The following is a 20,285-nucleotide window of genomic DNA, read 5'->3' as shown; positions in this document are numbered from 1 at the left end:
GGAACCTGGTTTCAGGGAGTTTTACACCAAATACAATGCTGCACCACTCACTCTGCAAATATAACCACACTAAAGCAATACATGCTGAGTTTGGGTTTTTCTTCATGTATTATAAATTTAGCAGTGCAAGGCAGAACTTGCTATTCTGCTTCTCTGCAGCTAGAGCCTAGCATTTTCAGAGAGACATAAGAACTATGATAGTTTGTAAAGTCTTCTTGTATCAAGAGTTAAACCCCAGTCTTTTGGAGGGGGAAGGAAAAAAAAAAGCAGGTTATATATTTCTAGTTAGAAAGAGAGAATGAAAATACACAGACAAAAAACTTTTACAGTTTGTTCTTCATGTTATGTGACAATTTTTAGGAAGGTGAATGTTGGGAAAGCCCAAAAGTAAATGTATTTTTTTTTTCCTTTCATTGCATTGGCTTATCATCTATTGCATTTCCAAAACCATCTCATGAACAAGAAAATTTTACCATTCCATAAGCTTTTGTTTCAGAGAAGCATTGCAGCAGCAGGAAGAGTTGCCTATAGATTCACACCTGTAAAAACCCAAGAAAACCAGTCAGCACTGACAGCGTATACTGTAGCTATAGGTGAGGATGAGATCGATTACAGCTGACATGGGGTATGCATCTCCACTGTGGTTACAACCATGAGCAGGATGATGTGTTGTGTGAAAGACCAAGGACAGTTGGTCTCCTTGGGTGGGTCTCCCAGCCTGAGGTGACCAGCTGAAGCCTTGCCTGGAGCACAGAAACCTCCCAAAGCAGATGCGTGCCCCATTCTGCTCCAGGAGCAGCCGCTGCAGGCAGGGAAGCCAAGCCCAAGAGGTGCTTTCCTTCCTGCTCTATCAGAGGTGAATCCCAGAAAGGTCAGGTTCACCCGTAACCATCAGTAACAAGAGGTCTCTGTTGCATAGAAATCAAAGGTGGTGAACCTCCGGGAGAAACCCACGTCAGCCCACATGAAGAAAGGGAGCTCCCTGCGCAGCACGCATTGTTTTGGGGGACAATGAGCAAGCTCAAAGGGCTCTGCTTCCTCAGCGTGAGGGGGTATGAGTGCCACCGGGGCGATACGGCAAAGGCTCTGCCTTTAGTAGGCCACCCTTTCTCTTAATGCTCTCTGTGAATAATACCCCGAGAGCCAAAAGATGCCTAAGCAGGGGGTCGTTGAGAGAGCCACATCCTCTGACTCTTACGTAGGCCACCCAAACTCACACTCCACAGAGAAGGACATGGAAGTTTCTCAACCTTCAAGCCACCAAGTCACCTGCTTCCCTTTCACCAGAAGAAAAGCACTTTTATTTAAAATACTGAAGATAATGCAAGAACAGATACCAAAGGATGGGTTTGGTTTTCCGCTACTAGCTGCTTTAGCAGAAATGGGAATTAACTCAGGACAGGTCTGTGGTAAGTCCCTTCTGGCCTTACTCTTTTCTGTGGAAGCTTCTAGATCTGCCCATGGGAGCAGTTGCTTTGAGACTCTCTGCTGTTTCTCCACCCTGAGCAATGAGCAGGGATGTTTTCTGGGTCCACAGTTCCTATTGCTTTAATATTCCAGCCTGGTTTGCAGGGAAAGACACCCATAAAAAGTACCATCAGCATAAGTGGAACTGCATAAAGGTGGCATTATGCACCAGAGATACATGGAGACCACAGGGAAACTTGGTTTAGGTGCACATTAGCCAAAAGACCAGTTTCTAACTCCCCAAAGAACAGAGGGATATTATCAAGAGGAAAGATTTCTGCTGAACTGTTGCAATCAACTCTGGCAGGCAGAGACTATTTTAATATTGAGTATAAGCTTGGGATTATTTGAAATAATGAAGAAAACTAGTACAGAAGAAGAGGCACTCTGAAATACTATTCCTGAATATTCAGGGAGCAGCTGGTGGGAGAAACTCATCTGAGAGCCTCACCCTTCCTTACAACAGAGCACGTTTAGGAACCCCTGCCTGCCTGTGCTCCAAGAAAAAAGTAGATTTCAAGACTGCCACTGCTTCAATGTATAGTGGCCACACCTGTAAACTTCCAGGCCGCAAAACAACCCTTTCCTTGCAGAGAGATGCACACATACCTTCCACAGACCTCAGCATCCTGGGACCCACAGACAAGCTATGGGAGACAGCACGTAGAAGTCCACTCTTCTTGCTATCAGACAGCGTAAGGAAAAGGAGAGATTTGATAGCAAATTGCCTTTCCCAATAAAATTAGCCTGGGAGTCAGTAGTCTACATAGTATCGTTGAAGACACTATGCTGGGTCTGTCTGGAACCCAGTAATACCACCCTCGTGCCCCCCCCCCCCCCAAAAAAAAAATTAGTGTAAGAAAAGAAGGGGAAGGAGGGGTTCCCCATACAGCAGATCCCTAACATCGGTCCTTGCAGTCTGCTGCAGAGCACAGGCATGCCAAGGATGTGATTTTACAGTACAGGATGACATACTATTGTCCTTATTTTCAAACAGTAACAGGCACAAATGTTGCAGTCCTCAATCCAGGCTAGAGCAAGGAATATTTTTTTTCTGAATCCTCTTCATTGGTCTCACAGAGAGATTCCTGTTAATTTTAAGATTTTTTCTACAAGTCCAGGCCTAATGAAGACAGCTTGCAGTAAGGGTAATGAATGAACAAAATACTAACCAGTTTGGTTTGGGTTTGTTTGTTTTTTAAACCGAGATGAAACCAGCAGTTTGAGTGATGCTTTTGTTTCCAGAGGTAAAGCAGAATGACTTTGAAAATAAAAATACAGCAAATGGCTAACATTAAGTTGACGCAAATCAAGAAGAAAAAAAAACCTAACAGGCTAGCATTTATGCTTTAAAGTGCCATTTTTCTGGATTCCTTTTCAAGCCGCCAGTTTAAATCTGACACATCTCAGCACCGTGACGCTAGATTTTTGCTCGGTTGAGGCACGTATGCTAGGAAACTACAGAGCCCTACAAAAATGCTGGCAAAGCAGGGGTAGATGTGAAGGAAGAACTACAGGCTGCACAGGGCTGGTTTTTGTCTTTATTCTTTCAATTGTTGACCTGCCTTTTCAGGGTACCTGTGCCAAAATTTAGGACCCAGCTGCTGCATGATGGCTCCTAAATTCTCTAGGTGCTTGTGTTTCCAGTAGTAACAGCACCTGTGTTTCTGCACATAACTTACCAGTCTGAGTACCTAAACCCTGGGAGCATCTTTGAGCCATGCTTTCCTTGCCCTCTCTCCCCTGTGGGGCATGGTTTGCTAAACCTGGATTCGAGATTGCTGCATACAGACCAAAACTAGGTACTTGCAATGCTGCCAAACCAACTACCTTATCATTCCCACTAATTCAATGCTTAGAGCCATCACCCGTTGGTAGACCAAGCTTCAAACTGCTCTTCTACATAACTTGAACTCACATCTTTTTATGACTTCCCTAACCACTTGAGCTTGCATGTCCTCCTGAATTTCTGAGCACAGCCTGCCATCGCTAGCATCAATGAAAGGGAAAAAAGGGGAATTGAAGTCATTCATCTCAACATCTGGATTCTAGTCCCCGCTCAGACATATACTGAAGCATTTCTTAGGGAGGCAAAAGCTACAGTTGAAGAAATGAAGAAAAATAAATTCCAGAAGTAGCTGCAAGTCTAAGGCTCAGGGCAGACGGAGAATACAAGCTGAAAGCCCCCTGGGAGATGAGAGAGAGGGCGGGTGTGAACACCGGTACGACGGGAGCACCTGGCACCCTGGCTGCTGCTGGTACGCGGGTACCACCGTCTGACCGGGGCTGCGTTTGCAAGGGGAAACGCTCGTGTAAGCGCCCGGCTCCGGAAACAGTCACGGGCTGTATGTCGCAAGCAGGGGGAGGCAGCCAGCGGCTCAGGTACCGCCCTCCAGAAAGGGAGCTCCCCTTCCCCCTGCGAGCCCGCCTGCCTGCGCGGCGCACGGAGCGGGGCGCCCGGGTCTTGTCCCTCGCGTAGGGAGCTTGGGCATCTCACCCGGGGCCACGGAGCTCGTCAAGACACCTCAGCGTCGTACACCGCAACACTCCACACCTCTTTGAAGATTTAACTCTTCCTTGCAAGATAATGTTTGAATACAGAACTGCAAATCAAGACAAAGTTGAAGAAATTCAGTTTGCCTGTGTAATTAGCATCTTCTAGCATGCTCCTAGTAACTTAGGCAAGTCAAATGTTCTGCTTCGGGCTTGGTGCAGATATTGCTGGCAGCCTACCCCTTTCCTGCAGGCATTGCTAAACCACATGGTGAATTTCTCTGAATAGCAATAAAATAAGAGAAGCTTTAGACACAAGTACCCCCACTTCAAAATTAAAATAACATAGGGCAGAGAAGAAAGTATGTATTTCAGGAAAAAAAAAAATCTTATCTGTGGTTCAAAACTAAGCCACCTAGACAGCCCAAATGCAGTAACTGCTGAAGATAAAACCTCTGGCTACATATAGCTGTGTCTTTCCACACTTACCAAGCTTTACATCCTTCCATTAATTTTTCATGTCAGAAATTGCTAGCTGGTCTTCTTCTTGAGGAAGCCACTGAAAACACAGCATTTTCTTACAGGTAGCATAACCTAAGCAGTTACCAAGGCAAAAAATCCATGAGCTTCTTCTGCAGTTACCTTCCCCTTATCTTTTCACCCTCAGTAACACCATCATCAACTTAGCTTTCTCTGCAGAGACTACATCAGCACAGGAGAAGGTGTTCAGCACTTCTGGCTGTAATTACTGCTCAAACAGCCGTTCTCAATCCCCTCTAGAGAAAACCAGCCTATTTGATGAATCGGCTCCCCCACTGACTTACTCTGTCAGGTAACAGGCAGGTCTGCAGGCTACCAGCCTTGTGTAGGACGCCAACCTGCAGTCAGTAATTTCCAAATACGTGCAAAATTAACCCTCAGCTGCAAAGATGTTGCCCCCCCCCCTTTTTTTTTGTCACAAAAACTTCTGAACTTGGTAATGGCAACTGGAAAATGACCAGACAGGTGCACGTATGCATGCAAGCCTTAGCAGTGGAATGGAGCACATATTGCGTAGCATGAGAGAATAAGAGGCATAAAATATAATTGAGTTGAAAAACATTGAAAATCAAATAAATTGTTTTCAGACCAGACATGGCTTTTACTGAAATCTTTTAAAAATATTATGTGTTTCTCAAATATAAGCAGTGCTATTCATTGTTACCTTCAAAGCTGTTCTTGAAGTCGTTTAAGTAATTTAGTGACCAGAACAACAACATCTTTCTCTCCCGGAGTGCTTACGGTTTATTGTGAAAGCTTTTAGAAGAAAGGAAATAGCGAGAGAAGTATATGAAGACCATTTTTTATTTTCTGTGGTAAAGCTGGAACAGCCTTCTTTTGTTTTTTCTCCCCCATCCTGTATTTTTCAAATAGAGATTTTTGCATTAAATGAAAATGTTTTCTACCACTTGCATTTCCAAAACAAAGATACAGATTTCTTTTCTCTTGGAACTTGTAATAACTATATCTTTAGATGGAGTCATCAGTGTGCTTTCTATTAGCTATTCTTGGTTATCTCCTGCAAAATAGGAGCATTAGCAAACATTGTTCACCTGTTATATGGGCACCTCCCTGGGCCTGAACCACTAGCAGAACTTCCCTTGCTGCCATACTGCTTAGCTTCGGTCACTTGCGTCACACCAAATCACGTGCCTTCTTAGGACAGATCCAGTTACAAAAGTCTGTCGGCTTTGCAACCACTTTTTAGGAAGGAATCAGGCAGTGAGATTGCTACACCAGCAAAAGTATCCCGAGCGGATGCATCTGATATTGGCAAAAGAGCCCGTTAGCCAGCCCAGTTTACCATAGTCAGGGGGCTGTGCTTCTACTGGGAGCTCTGGCAATATAGCTGTGCTCATTAACGCTCTGTAACGTAGCCCCTAATTGTGGCCAGCCATCAGAGTTGAAAGAATGTCCCAGAACATGGGGCACAGCAATTACCATATCATATAAGGAGTCCAGTTTCTGTTTGTTGAAATGATTAATCTGAAATGCTAAAAAAGAAAATCTGAGATAATGTCCCATCTAGCTAATTTCTCTCCTTCCCTCCCTCCCTGTGCATCCATTGCCACAGTGGCGGTCTCATCACCCATCTAGTTGTCTGCTTCTCTCATGCGCTCGCTCCACCTTGTTCCTACTCTCAGTGAGATCATCTAGCAGTGAGTTCCGTATGTCAATTATAAATCACATACAGCAACAGTTTATTTATCAGCTTCTGGATGTCCTGCCTCCCAACTTCATCAAATATCCCCCTTGTTATAGTGCCACAATACCTAGCAACCTCTGGCTCACCTTTCTGCCTTCAGCTTCATCTTTCTCTGCTGTTTGTGATGTGCTTTCTTTAGCGCTTATTAGACACATATTTCCCCTACAGATATAACACACAAATCATAGAATATAAAGGTGACAGAAACCCAAAAGGTGGTCTGAAACAATCTGTTGACGAAAAATTGTTCCCCATTTTACATCGTTGTTCCAGATTAAATTTAAATGCTCCATATTTTAATTTTATGAGCACTTACACCACAGTTCTGAGATTTACTTTGACTTCCCTTTGCTTCATTTCATCCCCTGTTTCAGCCATTCTGGAGCCATCACCACAGTTTTTCAATACTTCTTTAATATTAGTATATTCAAATATGTGCAGGTATCTAAAATGAGTTTCTTTAAATATGCTGATACATTCAGATTAATTCCAGTACTGCTTAGTCACTGACTATTTATGGAGTAGAAATCTTCAGGGAATTAAGGAAAAGTTGCCATCTAAATAATAATCACCATACAGTTAATATATGTATTTTCTATCATGGCTGTTTCAAATATCCAGGAGCTGTATCAGAGAGTAGAGGTTGGCACCTATTTCTATTTTTTGTTTGAAGCCTGAACTGAGATCTCTTTGTACACACAGTATTATAATTCCTGTATGGCTGTGTAAGAAAAAACAATAAATTATCTCAGATTTTTTACATTCAAGGCATTCATGACATTCAAGGCATTTGCATGAAAAAACCCCACTAGTACGCAAGGTTTCCAGATAGCCTAAGTAATGTTGAATGCAGTTTACTCATCCGTAGGAAGTTTATTTCAGAAAGCTGTTTAAAAATCCACATAATCAAACAAAAAGCCTCACAAACATACCTCAGCGTGTATGCGTATATTTAGTAAGCGCCTTTCATTTCTCTTTTAATCACAGTTATTGTCTGTAATGGTACTTTATGCGCATGAAGAACATTTTGAATATGAGTTCCTCATCCCAGCTTAGAAAAGCCTCATTATCGCTGTCTCTGAATTTCAAGGAGTCTTTAATTTTAGAATATCCATCTTTAGACTAACATGGGTTACAGAGACCCCATGCCTGTGGGCAGATCCTCTTTCTGAAGGGTTTGTGACTGCAGCCACTATGACCTAGGACTTTTGGTGGGCTCCCTAGCCCGTTGGTGGTCATTCCTGTTCCCAAAGGATCAAAGAAGTTATATAAGCTATAAGCTCCTTGCTTCTAGACTGTGGTATTAATTCACTCAAGTAATAGTTGGGGGATTTTTGAAGACCATCACTGTGAATAATAGCTAACAAGGACAAGCATCCGCTTGCTTCTGTAAAAGAAAGGAGGTTTTTCATGTTCATATTGGATCCAGGTAGCCTGGTTTTTATAGCTATGTAAAGGGAAATTTAAATCACTTTAGACAGTGTTTTCAGCAGGCAGTAGATAATGCCTAAAGACAGATCCGTGGTATTTTGAGAAATCAAAGGTATTTTGGACAAATCAAAAGTATTTTGATAGCTGCACTGTTTAGATAGCATGTACATAATTTTTGCATAGCTTATACTACTTTTACCAAAACTATTAGGAAGCCAGTAGATATTGGTCTCTCAGTGAAGACCAACACTAGCAAAGATATATAAGCATAGACAGAGAAGACATTTTTTCCCATACTTCTTGACCTTGAAATAGTGTTTTAAGTGCAATCAGCATAAAAACTGTGATTCGCATCTGCGCACCATGCTACTTATTCACTTATTTCCATTTCTGTTGCAAAAATATTCAAACTCATTAGAGAGCTCTATGTTGCTTTAACATCATTGCCTTTCAGCTCCCTCCTCATCTTTCCATTTGGTTGATTTGATTTGCTCAGATGCCTAATGTCTTTTTTGTGGGTGTAGGTAAATAGATCTTCCACAAATCCGTCCGAAATCCTGCCAAACCGCTAGCATTGCCAGTGCCCAGAGCAATGTCCTGTACAACAGAAAGAAAAACATGAAATACACGCTAATCTTTAGCCTTGTAACTCAAATATCTTTGTTGATAAAGGCTATTACAGTGATTTGCCAGAGAGAAGTGACTTGTCTGAGCATGTGGGTTTGTTCAGGCTGTTTTTATTTGCTTTTCTTTAGAAATACAACAGATTGTGTTGAGCAAGACATTTGCATCTAATCTGCCCAGAAGCACTATTAGGGACATGTTCTAAACCCCAGAAATACAGTGTTGTCTCTTGTAGCGGTGTTGACAGGAAGGTGACAAGACTAGTCACACAAAATGACCTACCTTTTTTAAAGTAAGAAATTTTTTTTCCTGAATTATTAGTACTAGTATTAGGTATATAAACAAATGCATTGTCTTTAACAACCCTGTAAATCTGTATCTTGTAAATCTCTATTCCTGTTCCTGTAAATGAAGGTAAGCTGTAAAAGGGAGGCAAATGCTGGGACATTCTTAAGAAGTATACTTGTTTCTTCTGCTGCATCTCCTAAAAAAATTTCTACTCGCAAATTATCAATGAAAACAAACCAGGCAGCGAATGGATCTAGTGCTAATTAAGATAGACCAGAGCAGGGTTGGGAGCTGGTACAAGTCTCCACTATATCATTTAAACACATTCATAAGGAAGTAGATTTAACTTTAGACTGGCTCATCTACTCAGCATTCTGTCTGCTCTTCCTGGCCAGGTGTAAGCGGTCAACTGTCACAGGTTGGATCAATGAAAACAGTAACCTATGCAAAAAGCAGTCGTGGTATATTTTGCAGACAACACCAAGTTGTGCAGGAGTGTTGATCTGCTTGAGGGCAGGAAGGCTCTACAGAGGGTCTGGACAGGCTGGATCAATGGGCCAAGGTCAACTGTATGAGGTTCAACATGGCTCAGTGCCGGGTCCTGCGCTTGGGTCACAACAACCCCATGCAATGCTACAGGAAGAGTGGCTGGAGAGCTGCCCAGTGGAAAAGGACCTGGGGGTGTTGGTCAACAGCTGGCTGAACATGAGCCAGCAGCGTGCCCAGGTGGCCAAGAAGGCCAACAGCATCCTGGCTTGTATCAGAAATGGTGTGGCCAGCAGGATTAGGGGAGTGATCATCCCCTGTACTCAGCACTGGTGAGTCTGCACTTCTGCGTTCAGTTTTGGGCCCCTTGTGCAAGAGGGACATTGAGGTGCTGGAGCATGTCCAGAGAAGGGCAACGAAGCTGGTGAAGGGTCTAGAGCACAAGTCTTATGAGGAGCAGCTGAGGGAACTGGGCTTGTTTAGCCTGGAGAAAAGGGGGCTGAGGGGAGACCTTATTGCTCTCTACAGCTCCCTGAAAGGAGGTTGTAGCCAGGTGGGGGTTGGTCTCTTCTCCCAAGTAAGAAGTGATAAGACAAGAGGAGACTGCCTCAAGTTGTGCCAGGGGAGGTTTAGTTTGGATATTAGGAAAAATTTCTTCACTGAAAGGGTAGTCATCATTGGACCAGGCTGCCCAGGGAAGTGAATGAGTCCCCATCGCTGGAGGTATTTAAAAGACATGTAGATGTGGCGCTTAGAGACACGGTTTATTGGTGGACTTGGCAGTGCTAGGTCAATGGTCGGACTTGATGATCTTAAGGGTCTTTTCCAATCTAAATGATTCTATGATTCTATTATTTTTTTAAGTCTTCATTCTGCTTTTCCTCCGTAATAGTGATTCTAAAATTCTAATTCCTCCATCTAACTGTTAGAAGAATTCAGTCCCTAATTTCCATTTCAATGCAGCCCAGAGTACATTTGTCTGCAGTATTTTAATATAAAAGGAGTATACATGGTTTACTATTTTGTTCTTGACACGTAAGATTTGTTTATATAATGTAAGCATGAAAGCAAGTAGCTTTGCATGCTCATTCCTACGAGTCACTTGAATCCATTGAAGTATTTTTTTCCAGAGCAGTCTGTTCAGTCTAACCACAAAGCCATCAAGCACAGGGGTAGCTCTGTTTCAAATCAATGCGGCAGGTGGGCATATCACAGACAAACAGCAGTGTGGTGTTCCCCAAATGGCAGTCTCTTTGTCCTGAAATAATAGCAGGAAAACTGCAGAGCTCAAGGATGTAAAAATGGGAGCAGATCTTTTGCACGGGTCTCACACCTGGAAACAGAAGCCAACCTTAGGCTGCTGAAGAAATTGTTTGAAATTGAGAAAATGCCTTTCTTGCAGGGCAGGACCCTTTCCTAAAAGCTAGTTTAGTTTCCTCAGTGCTGCGAAGTATGAGAAATCTTTCTGTATAATGAATCACCAGTTTCATTCCCTCCTTTTCCAGAGCAAGTCCTTTATTTTTTTGTTAAAAAAACCCCCCACATACTTTTACTTTCAGGGGTTTTGTTGTTTTGTTTTGTTTTTTTTTTAAGATAAGATGAACAAAGCAGCATCTTGCAGAGACAGACCTTTACAGCCTGGGATGCTGCAAAACCTCTTTCTGCCAGCTATTCACGCAAAATCTGTCCACTTTGGACATCCTGACAACCAAAACATACAAGGGGAAGAAACACAAGAGGCTTGAGGTTGCCAGGAGCTTCTCCCTGCCCAGACCACAACCCAGCCCCAGCAGGGGAATGCAGAGGCCAGGGCTGGACCTGCCAGGGTGCAAATCTGGTTCTTCACGAGGCAGATCTGCTAACGGTGCCTGCAGCCCAGGCTGGCGTGGAGATACCTGGCATTCAAAGGCGCACACAGCCCTTTGGAGATGCTCAGCGTCACTCTGTGTCTTTCTCCTCTGCTTGGCTGTGTTTGCTCAGTGCTGAAATTAACTCATCAAGCACGGCAGGGTGTTGTTGGAAAGAGCGGAGGAAGAACCTGGCGGACCTCAGGCTTGCGGCAAAGAGTTGTTCAGGCACTGACACGCAGGAAGCCACTGCCCGGAAACGGAGTCTGGGAAGAAGTATTTTGGAGAGGCCACCGTGTCCAACTGAGGGAAGGACTGTGTTGATCATGGCTTAGCTCCCAACTCCGTCACAGTCAGATACAAACTCACTAAGCCTGCCAGCTTAGCAACTTTGTTGACTTAGACCTCAAAACACAATGTAAGGTAGCCCTCCCTCCTCCTCCTCCCTCCCTATATGGCCTGAACTTCATCACTGGAGGTCTGGGTTCTCCTGCAGACTGTTTTTAGGAATTCAGTGCCTGATTCAGGGAAATCTCAGCTGGCCCACCTTAGAGGTTTCATTCTTCAAGAGAAATGTCAGTATATTCAGCTGATGTGCTGCCACTAGGCTGGCTGCCACCAGGAAGCGTTGTGAAGCTTACCAAAGGAATCACCAGCTCATCTCTACAAAAAGTTATTTCAATTAAGTAAGCAGGACAAAAGCAAACAAAAAATGTGTCTTTACTAGAGTGAAAATAACACCCGTAACAGATGGGTTTGCTGTGGTACTTGTTCATTTGTAAAACCTTCATTTCCCTTTCCACAGTTCTGGTTTTGGCACAGTTTCCAGTAATGAGGCCTCCATTGTTATCTACACCACAATCTGCCCTAAATTCATTTTTAAAGAGGTCTCTCTTTTTTTTTTTCTTTAATTAGATATGATGTTGCATACTCTGGAAATACTTGAGCACAACATACTCTTTCCGAGTTTGTTGCTTTTTTTTTTTAAATTGTATTCTCTGTGACCCATGAGATAATGTTTTTGTCATATGTCCTTTTTATATTTTTTAGGAGCACCTGAAAGCTTTTGACCGGGAAGTAAATGCATTTGTGGACTATATGTTTGGACCTCGAGGTAAGTTGTTCCACCTATAGCCCTTTTAGGGAATAATACCTACCCAGATTACCATTCAAAAACATTCTAATAAATAGAAGCAGTCAAAATTTTCTGAATAATTTCTCATTGAAAAATGTGGACTAGGCAAAATGACAATATTTGCAGGAACACACCATTATTATAGGAAATCAATGCACTCATTTAGAGAAAAACAATAGATTTTTATTATGACTGACGTATTATCTGTAATACAAATTAAAACCAATCACAGATTATACTGAAGGTGAAAGAAGACATGAAATGGATTTTTTTTAACTTAAAAATAATCACTAGATTTGAGAGTCCTTTGTTTCTGAGAATATCACAGGATTTCAAGTTTTACATCATAATGTAGATTAAAAAAATTAAAACCGTAGATTTTTCTGAAAGTGGAAGATCTGTTTTGGGATTGATTCTCATTCATAATCCAGTTATTGTTTGGTCCAGCTACCTATCAAATAGCCTAATTCAGAAGGATGCTTAGTGCAAAAGCAAGAAAGAGCTTTTAGAACGCACAGGATCACATCCAAAATTTCAGTAAACCAACAGACGGGGTGGGAGAACAGATGCATCTTTCTACTTCCTATTCTTGCTTTCCAAAAGAGTTTGGACAAGAATAATTTGAATAACCGTACCTTGGAGGTGCCTCATGCATTGTTAGGACTGAAACAAGTAATAGTCAAAAAAAACCCCCAACAAAACCCACCAACAAGAAACAACAAAAGCAAAACCAAACAAGAAAAACCCAACAAAAAAAACCCCTGCAGCTGAAGGAGGAGTGCAGAAAGAAGGAGAAAGGCTACAGCAAGGTGAGGATGGAGCATCAAAGTCAGGGACTGAGAGCCAAGCAGCTAGAAAAGAGGGTTAAGGCAGGAGCTTAGGCAGCAGACACGGTGTTCAGAGAAGGTCCCTGTACGGCCACCTCACTGCTGATCGGGCTGGGCTCAAACGCTCAGCTTCAGGAACAGCCCTGCAAACTTTTCCTCGTGGTTCAATCCAGAACTGCTGCCCATGGGGATGGACCTATGCTTATGTATTCTCATTGTGTTGCAATAATGTCCCCCAGGTCCCAGAAACGGTTCTTGCTTAATTAGGAGGACGAGGGAAAGAGAACTGTAGCATTCTTAAACCCAAGAATTTTTTTCTTAGTTGGCTGGATGGGTACAAAATTTTTTCCATCACTTCTGCAGTAGATGTGAAGCTTGAAAGAAAGATTTCTGGTGAAGAAACACTGAACAGCTTCAGAACTGCAGCAGAAGTGACTAAAACAGAATAAGTTTAATTAATGGCTTCTACAATAGCGTATTTTAATATTAACAAAGAAATGTGATCACAAGCATAAAAATACTATTTCTTTTTTTTCAAATGGACACGATGTTCTCCTTCATTCCTCTTTGGTCCAGAACAAATTGTTTGAAGGAACAAACTGTAGTTAATCCAACGCAGAATACCACATAGATTCCTTTGGGCTTTTAGAAAGCACTTTAGTTAAACAAGTATTATTTGTATTACTTGCCAAGTGCATCACCATCCCTCTCTAGCCATCAGTGCTGAAGATAGCATTTGTTTTCTATGCCTGTTCAGTATGACCTTTTATTTGAACTGGTGGTGTAATGACACAGTAGCATGCACTTCATTAATAACTTGTGTTTATATGCATAATTCACAATAAATTGCAAACAGCTGTAAATTGGATAGAGTGACCCCACAAATTAAAATCTAATCAATTCTTGCGAGCTTCCACAAATGTGCAGTACTGCACTACTAGAATTAGAGGCGTACGATCAAAGATCTGAATTTGATTTATATATAGGCATATCTTGTGCTTTCGTTCACTAGTATCAGCTGGACTTTGTACATAAATTTACTTCAGTGTTTGCTTTTGAGCTAACAGACCAAGTCTTTTGGATCAGGGAATAGAAGCCATATACATGCCCATCAGTTGCATCTCTTAATAAGAAGTGGTCTTACAATTCGGTGTTGGTCTGTATTATTCTGGATAGAAGATTATCTAGGCTCAGGACAAGAGGGGAAAGAGTTAAATAACTATATCGTTCTGTAAAAGAGCATTTTTCCAGGGCCGCCTTGATCTACAGATTATTGTTTGGCGTTACACAAAATTAAGGAATATTGAACCGCCTGAGCTAAATCCAGTTAATGGGTTGCTTGTTTTACCTGTGAAAGAAACAGAAGTGGTCAAGAAGAGATACATTTTAATGAAGTTATGATGAAGTAATAAGCACTCCTCCTCTCCTCAATCGAGTATGAAGGGTAGCAAGTCATTGATACAAAGCCATCTACCCTCTGCACCTGAAAAAGCTCTGAATCTACTCAGACACCAATTGGCCAAAGCTAAACAGAAACCTGAATCAAAATGTCTCTAAACCTCACTGATAAAAGCCTGATACCTTTAAAGAGCCTGGGAGGCCTGCCATTCATTTTAAGGGAGCCAAGATTTCACCCCAAGGGTCTGGCACATCGTGGCCAGCGACCGTCAATGAGCTTATTCACGGAGCGATCGGAGCTCGTGGGCGCCTGCTCCTTCCCCTGCTGTAGTCCAGCGCTTTCACACTGTGGCTTTATTCACCGCCTTGGTCTCAAATTCAGATGCTGCGTGGGTTCAACATTGTAAAATAATCCTTTCTCCTATTGACAGCACACCTTTATAGTACTTGAACATGGAGATCGAACTTTTGAACTCCCCTTCCGATAACTTTTTTTGAAATATGCTCCCTTTCCTCTCCCTTCCTGCCACATAAAAACCTCCCTCTTATTCTCATTCAGGGATAAGCGTAACTGGAAAAACGGTCACGTTCCTTGGCTGCCGTTTATAAACCACTTTCTGTCTTTCTGTCAATAACTGCCTTACCCCTCAAGGTACCAAGGTCAGGGTGGAAAATAATCAGTAAAAGTACATGTTTTAATAATTTCTCTTGAAACTGAAATAGTATAGACCTTAAAAATACTTGACATGCCAACCTGAACAAGCACACGAGTTCTGCTTTTGAATGGATCAGCCCACATACTTGTGGCCACTCACAGCAGAGTGAAAACTTTCTGAGGGCGTACTGGGGCAGCATTTAATGCTGTTTAGTTAAATTTGTATTCTCATCTCTTCCAATTACTTTTCCTCTTTGAGCAAACATGCTGTTTCGTTACCTACTGATATCAGCTGGCCTTGGTGCAAGTAACCTTTATGTACCAAGTGTTGCAATCCTCGGATGGGGAGACTGTTCGTTAGACAGCAGCCTTGCTGACATGACTGCTCTCTACATCTTCACCTAGGATGCCAATTAAATAAATTAAATCCTTATGCTCCTAAAATATATACTAGATTGCTTACACGCACAGCCTGCACCCAGTCCTATGACCCCTGTGTCCTGTTTAGAGCCCAGGGAGGAGATCCTGTTTGGAGCCCACATAGGAACAGAATCCCCTCAAAAACATCCATTCCAGAGCTTCACACACGGCTTCTGAACTTTAAGAGGGCTGTTGGAAGTGTTTTACTGTCACACTGAGGTGACTTTGAACAGACATTGAGATCTGAATGCAGAAAACAGGCGTTCTGGCTTGGTAATGCACAGCAAAGCGAGGCCACCCTAAAGGAAGGATGGTGCTTTGTCATAGATGCTTGTGCTGTTGTGACTGCTTTAGTCCTGCACCTCTCCTAGAGGTTTTTGGGAGTCCAGAAGAGAGAGTAAAAGACCAGGAGAGCAATGGACTTCCATGGTAACTTAAGTCTGGTTGAAATTCTTTCCTGCGAAAGAGCTAACATCCCACGCAGAGGCTAATTCCAACAGATGGGCGCTATAGCCACTGCGATGGAAGCAAGGTGGGAAACGGAGGGAGACTGTAATGAGAGAGAAAGCTGATGTTCATAGCCCTGTTCGTAAGCAGATTACTCCAACTCAAAATCTCACTTTATGGATATCTGTACATATATATTTCTGATGAAAGAATACTTGGAAAGAGTACAGTAGAGCAAAGTTGTGATCAGCAACAGTTTGTTAAATGCTTGGGCACATTTGGTTTGTGCATCATCCATTGCCCAGTCTTTCCCAAACTCAACATGGGTGGAAAAATAATAAAATATTTTTTTTCCTGCACCGTGAGTGTCTTTTATTCTGTTACAATTTTTAACATAATCTTGGTCTTTGTAAAAAATAAACTAAGTAATTTAAAACAGTTTCTAAGAGCAGAAAGAGCTACTGTGACCTGCACAATAGCTTCTCACTGGCTGACTTCTTCACTTACTCTAAAACTCATGACAGATTTAGAGTAACCTTTTTGAAAAACTAGCCATGATGCCCCTTGTTCTTTTCATAGATAAATGTCTGGAGATTTTTGCTGTGGAAAATTAAATTTTGCTCCATCTTAAAAAAAAAAAAAAAAGGAAAAAAACCCAACCAAACCACGCTCCTTTTGCTCATGACATCCAGTCGTTCATAGGACAACCAAGCGGTGCCTCCAGATTGGCATATAGGATTAGGCTTTGCTCATATACACTGAACTATCTGATTACTGCCAATGGGATTACTTGTGTGAATAAGGCAAGCAGGATTTGACCTTAATATTTCATTTCAGGACCAGGCAAATGGGACAGAAACAATAAGAAAGCAAGCCCTTGCCTTACCAAATATCTTTAACTATCAAAGTAAACATTTGCCATTTGTTTTTCATATTTAATGGTTTTGAAAGGTCATCCCCTTGTATAAATGTTTTGTAGCAAATGTTATGTACTTTTATACATATGGTGAAGGCAGAACTAAAATACATGAAGTGGCAAATTTACATGCGTACTTTGTATCTGCAAACTGTCCACTGAGCAGATTAAAATATGCTTTAATTACGTATTAAGTTATAGCATTAAATTAAATCAGCATATAGGAATGTTTTCTTCCTTTTCATTTTCTTTTCCTGTTAAAATGAGGTTTAAGTGATCTTAAATTATTAAGGAATTCCATACAGTTTTCACCACACATTCTCTGAATTAGTATGCAGTTTTGGGGTGGTAAAAGCAATGGATAGAGCTCTTAATGTGAGCAGAGCATGGCAGATTCCCTCTCACACTTTTAGCTGATTTTTTCATGATATGATCTGCCTTATTTGCAATAATTTACCATAGCCTTCTTAATTGCCTGCTGCACGTGTTTCTTTTCAGATGCCAGGGTTAGAGGATGGTTCCTTTTGGACTCTTACCTTCCCACGTTTTTCCTCACCGGAGCATACCTACTCTGCATATGGCTGGGCAACAAGTTCATGAAGGACAGACCTCCTTTCTCTCTCAGGGCTCACCTTATTGTTTATAACCTTGGGATTACACTGCTCTCCTTGTACATGCTCATAGAGGTAAGTGCTTTTTCCATGCAGCGTGGGTAAGAAAGGTGAGCAATATACAGGTTTTTACCAGAAATCTCTTAGCAACAGACAGTTTTGCTAGGAAATTTAACATCAACAGCAAAGTACATTTCAGATAAGAAAAGTCCCTTAGCAATCGGACGGTGAGTTGTACTGTACCTTCTCAGCTTAGATCTCGGCATGTTTTAATGGTTCTTCCTGAGCAACAGTCCACCCCTGCAGACAGCTGGCTGCTACCAGCACAGCGTCTACAAGCATGAATTTAAATCTGCAGCAGTCTCTCAGCTCAAAACCATGCCTCCAGCTCATTCTTCAGCACCCATGAATATACCCACAGATTGGGTTCAGTTCATACGACTGTCTATGGAATGATTTTTCTATGTACAAATAACCATGCTTAAACGTGAACAGGTTTATAGATGAGAGTAAGTACTGATTTATTTATGGTATTGGCAGTTCAATGTTATTGTTGTGCTCTCCTTACTAAAAAGCTTCCATCATATAGTCAGACAGTAGAAACATTAAGAGACAGATGATAAAAACATACCATTTCAGCCAAAAGCAAGTGCTTTGGGGACTTGGAGGCTGAATATGGTCACACAGATTATTTCCCGAGTACTTATCAGGAAGGAACATGCTCACAGAAATCAGTATCCATTCACAGCCAGAAGAGAGGTTTGAATGCATCTGGCGATTTTGCAACTCTGTGGTCCTCAGCAAAGACACAAGTGTTTTCACCTCCCCAGCGGGGAGCAGGAGCCAACAGTCACTATTTCAATATTACTTGGGAGCTCCCCACTCTCAGCCTTGTGATAATTCAGGTGCTTTTAATATCAAAGCGTTAACATCGATCCACTTGCAGCCCTAAGCAGCAAAGACCAAAAGACGAAAACCACGAAACGTTTTCTGACTTGGGTTAAAATGCGACCCCAGGCACGAGAAGCCCTGGCTGAAGGATGCGCTTGATTTCATGATGTGACCTGTGGAGGTGTGAGCTGACATCGCTGCCTTGCCTGCGCAGCCTCATAGCATTTCTTGCTCCCTGGGCTCCCGGCCACAACAGTGGTTTTTCCTGAAAAAAACAAGGGCCAACTGTTCTGTCAGCCAGAGGAGAAACTTTGCAGAAGCCAAACAGGACCCCAAAGATTTCAAGTTTTAAATTAATTTGAGCTAGACACCAGGTGACCGGTCTGGTCAAAAGGCTGAACAGCGGTTTAGGTTTGTGCCTTTGTGCAAAGGACCGACTGTGCTACGCAGAGCTTCGTCCTGGGCAAAGCTCCAGCTGGCTTCAGCAGTTGCTGCGGGTGACCAAGAGGGCAGGATCAAGCCCAGAGCAAAGGAGAAACCAGCACAATTGCTGGAAGGTTTGAGGACTCCATACTGATTTTCCTCCAGAATTTAAATCAGCACTTTGATGTTTAAATCCCCATTCTGCTTGAAGGTATACAGATAACTGTCCTCGGTAGTAAGAACCAGCGAAAAGGAATAACTGAATAGAAAACAAAAATACTGCTCCCTTCCCCTTTTGCAGGCTGATTTGGCCTGCCACAAGCAAATGAATAAACAAAGAGAATTCTAGCAGGTCTTTCTTACATGAATGAAGCGAATTTGCTTTTTGCCACCTTCGTATCCTTGTTGGAACTGTGTTGAGCCAGCTCCCGTTCAGCTGCCTCACTCCCCTGTCCTTTTCCCAAGGCTGATCTTGCTGCAGACGATCACCGAGTTGCCTTAGTCCTCAGATTAGTCCCTTCAGAGCTTGATTCTGTAAGCTGGAGGCTGCTGATTTATGCCTCCTAGACTGCAGCTGGGCACGGCTGGCAGTGGCTCGTAGCTCCACATTCTCCTTTTGTCAGGAACCCAGGCGACATCACGACTGACCTGCTCTACCACCTGTTTTACTGCAGATTTCACTCTTAGCTCTGGACTGTCAGCCAGGCTGGTTTTACACTGTACAAAACACTCTTCCAGAATAGTGTCTCTGCATTTTTTCACAGTCTACTCGCCCGATTCCTATACCAGCTTCTCCTGTGAAGGAGCAGAATGGAAGTTGAGACTTGCAGACCTGCCTGGGGTAGCATGCACATCCCTGCTGAAGGAAAACAGGCAAACGGGAGAGCAGAAATCATCAGTACTGGATAAAGTTGTGGTGATTCAACATTTCAAAATGTCTCATTTCCAAAGCTTCTCTTTGGCCCTTATTCTCTTTTATGGACAGGAAGCTCTTTAGTGCAAGAGTTACCTGTATTTAGAGCGTTCTGCACAGTGGTTTCTTATGTAAACACAGCTGATCCCTCCAGTGAGTATGATTCAGCATTAATTCCTAGTTAGAGACATCCGTAACAGTTGTCTTACTCCTCCATCCTCCCACTGCACCTGAACACCTCTGGTCTCTGTAACAGAAATAAATCACAACGTAATGAGTTATATAATAGAGATAAAACATAAAAAACCCCCAAACAACCCCCCCCCCATGCACAGCTATTGTCATTGTTCTGCTTTCTCTTCTTGGTTTTGTTTATAAGACGCAACACAAGTTTTCTTGTGACAGCTCTAGAATGGAGCGGGTGCTTCTTATACATTTAAAAAAAAAAAAATCTCATTCTAAAGAAAAATATCTCATTCAAAAGAAAGGGTGTATGTCCAAATGCAGACTGTCCCACATGATGGCTTTAATGAGAAACATGATAAACCAGCTGATGGGGGTACCTGTGCTGCAGTTCTTCATCTCCTGACCTAATCTAGCTGTCCCTTGACTGCAGTTGTTTTGTACAACCTCAAGGCAAGAAGACACAGGCTACAGCAAGAAGTCGTAACAAAAGGGCTGGTTTTAAATCTCCAAGGGCAGATTCCTCTTTTGAGCCAGAGCTCCATGCACTGCACCATGGGCATGAAGTATCTGGAAGCCAATTTT

At 42.4% G+C, this 20,285-nt stretch overlaps 1 protein-coding gene across 3 annotated transcripts in view; it reads left to right on the top strand.

The window, feature by feature from the left end:
- Window positions 1–20,285, top strand: part of ELOVL2 (ELOVL fatty acid elongase 2) — a 54,897-nt gene that overhangs the window by 13,979 nt on the left and 20,633 nt on the right. For all 3 annotated transcript variants that reach the window (XM_054818069.1, XM_054818068.1, XM_054818070.1), the window contains 2 exons: window positions 11,932–11,995; window positions 17,178–17,365. In XM_054818069.1, coding sequence (XP_054674044.1) covers window positions 11,932–11,995; window positions 17,178–17,365 — 252 coding nt within the window. The remainder of the gene's footprint in view (window positions 1–11,931; window positions 11,996–17,177; window positions 17,366–20,285) is intronic.

The sequence above is a fragment of the Grus americana genome, chromosome 2 (assembly GCF_028858705.1).
Source record: "Grus americana isolate bGruAme1 chromosome 2, bGruAme1.mat, whole genome shotgun sequence".
Classification (NCBI taxonomy): Eukaryota; Metazoa; Chordata; class Aves; order Gruiformes; family Gruidae; genus Grus; species Grus americana.
The sequence above is the reverse complement of the archived record's forward strand: the minus strand, read 5'-3'. Positions and strand labels throughout refer to the sequence as shown.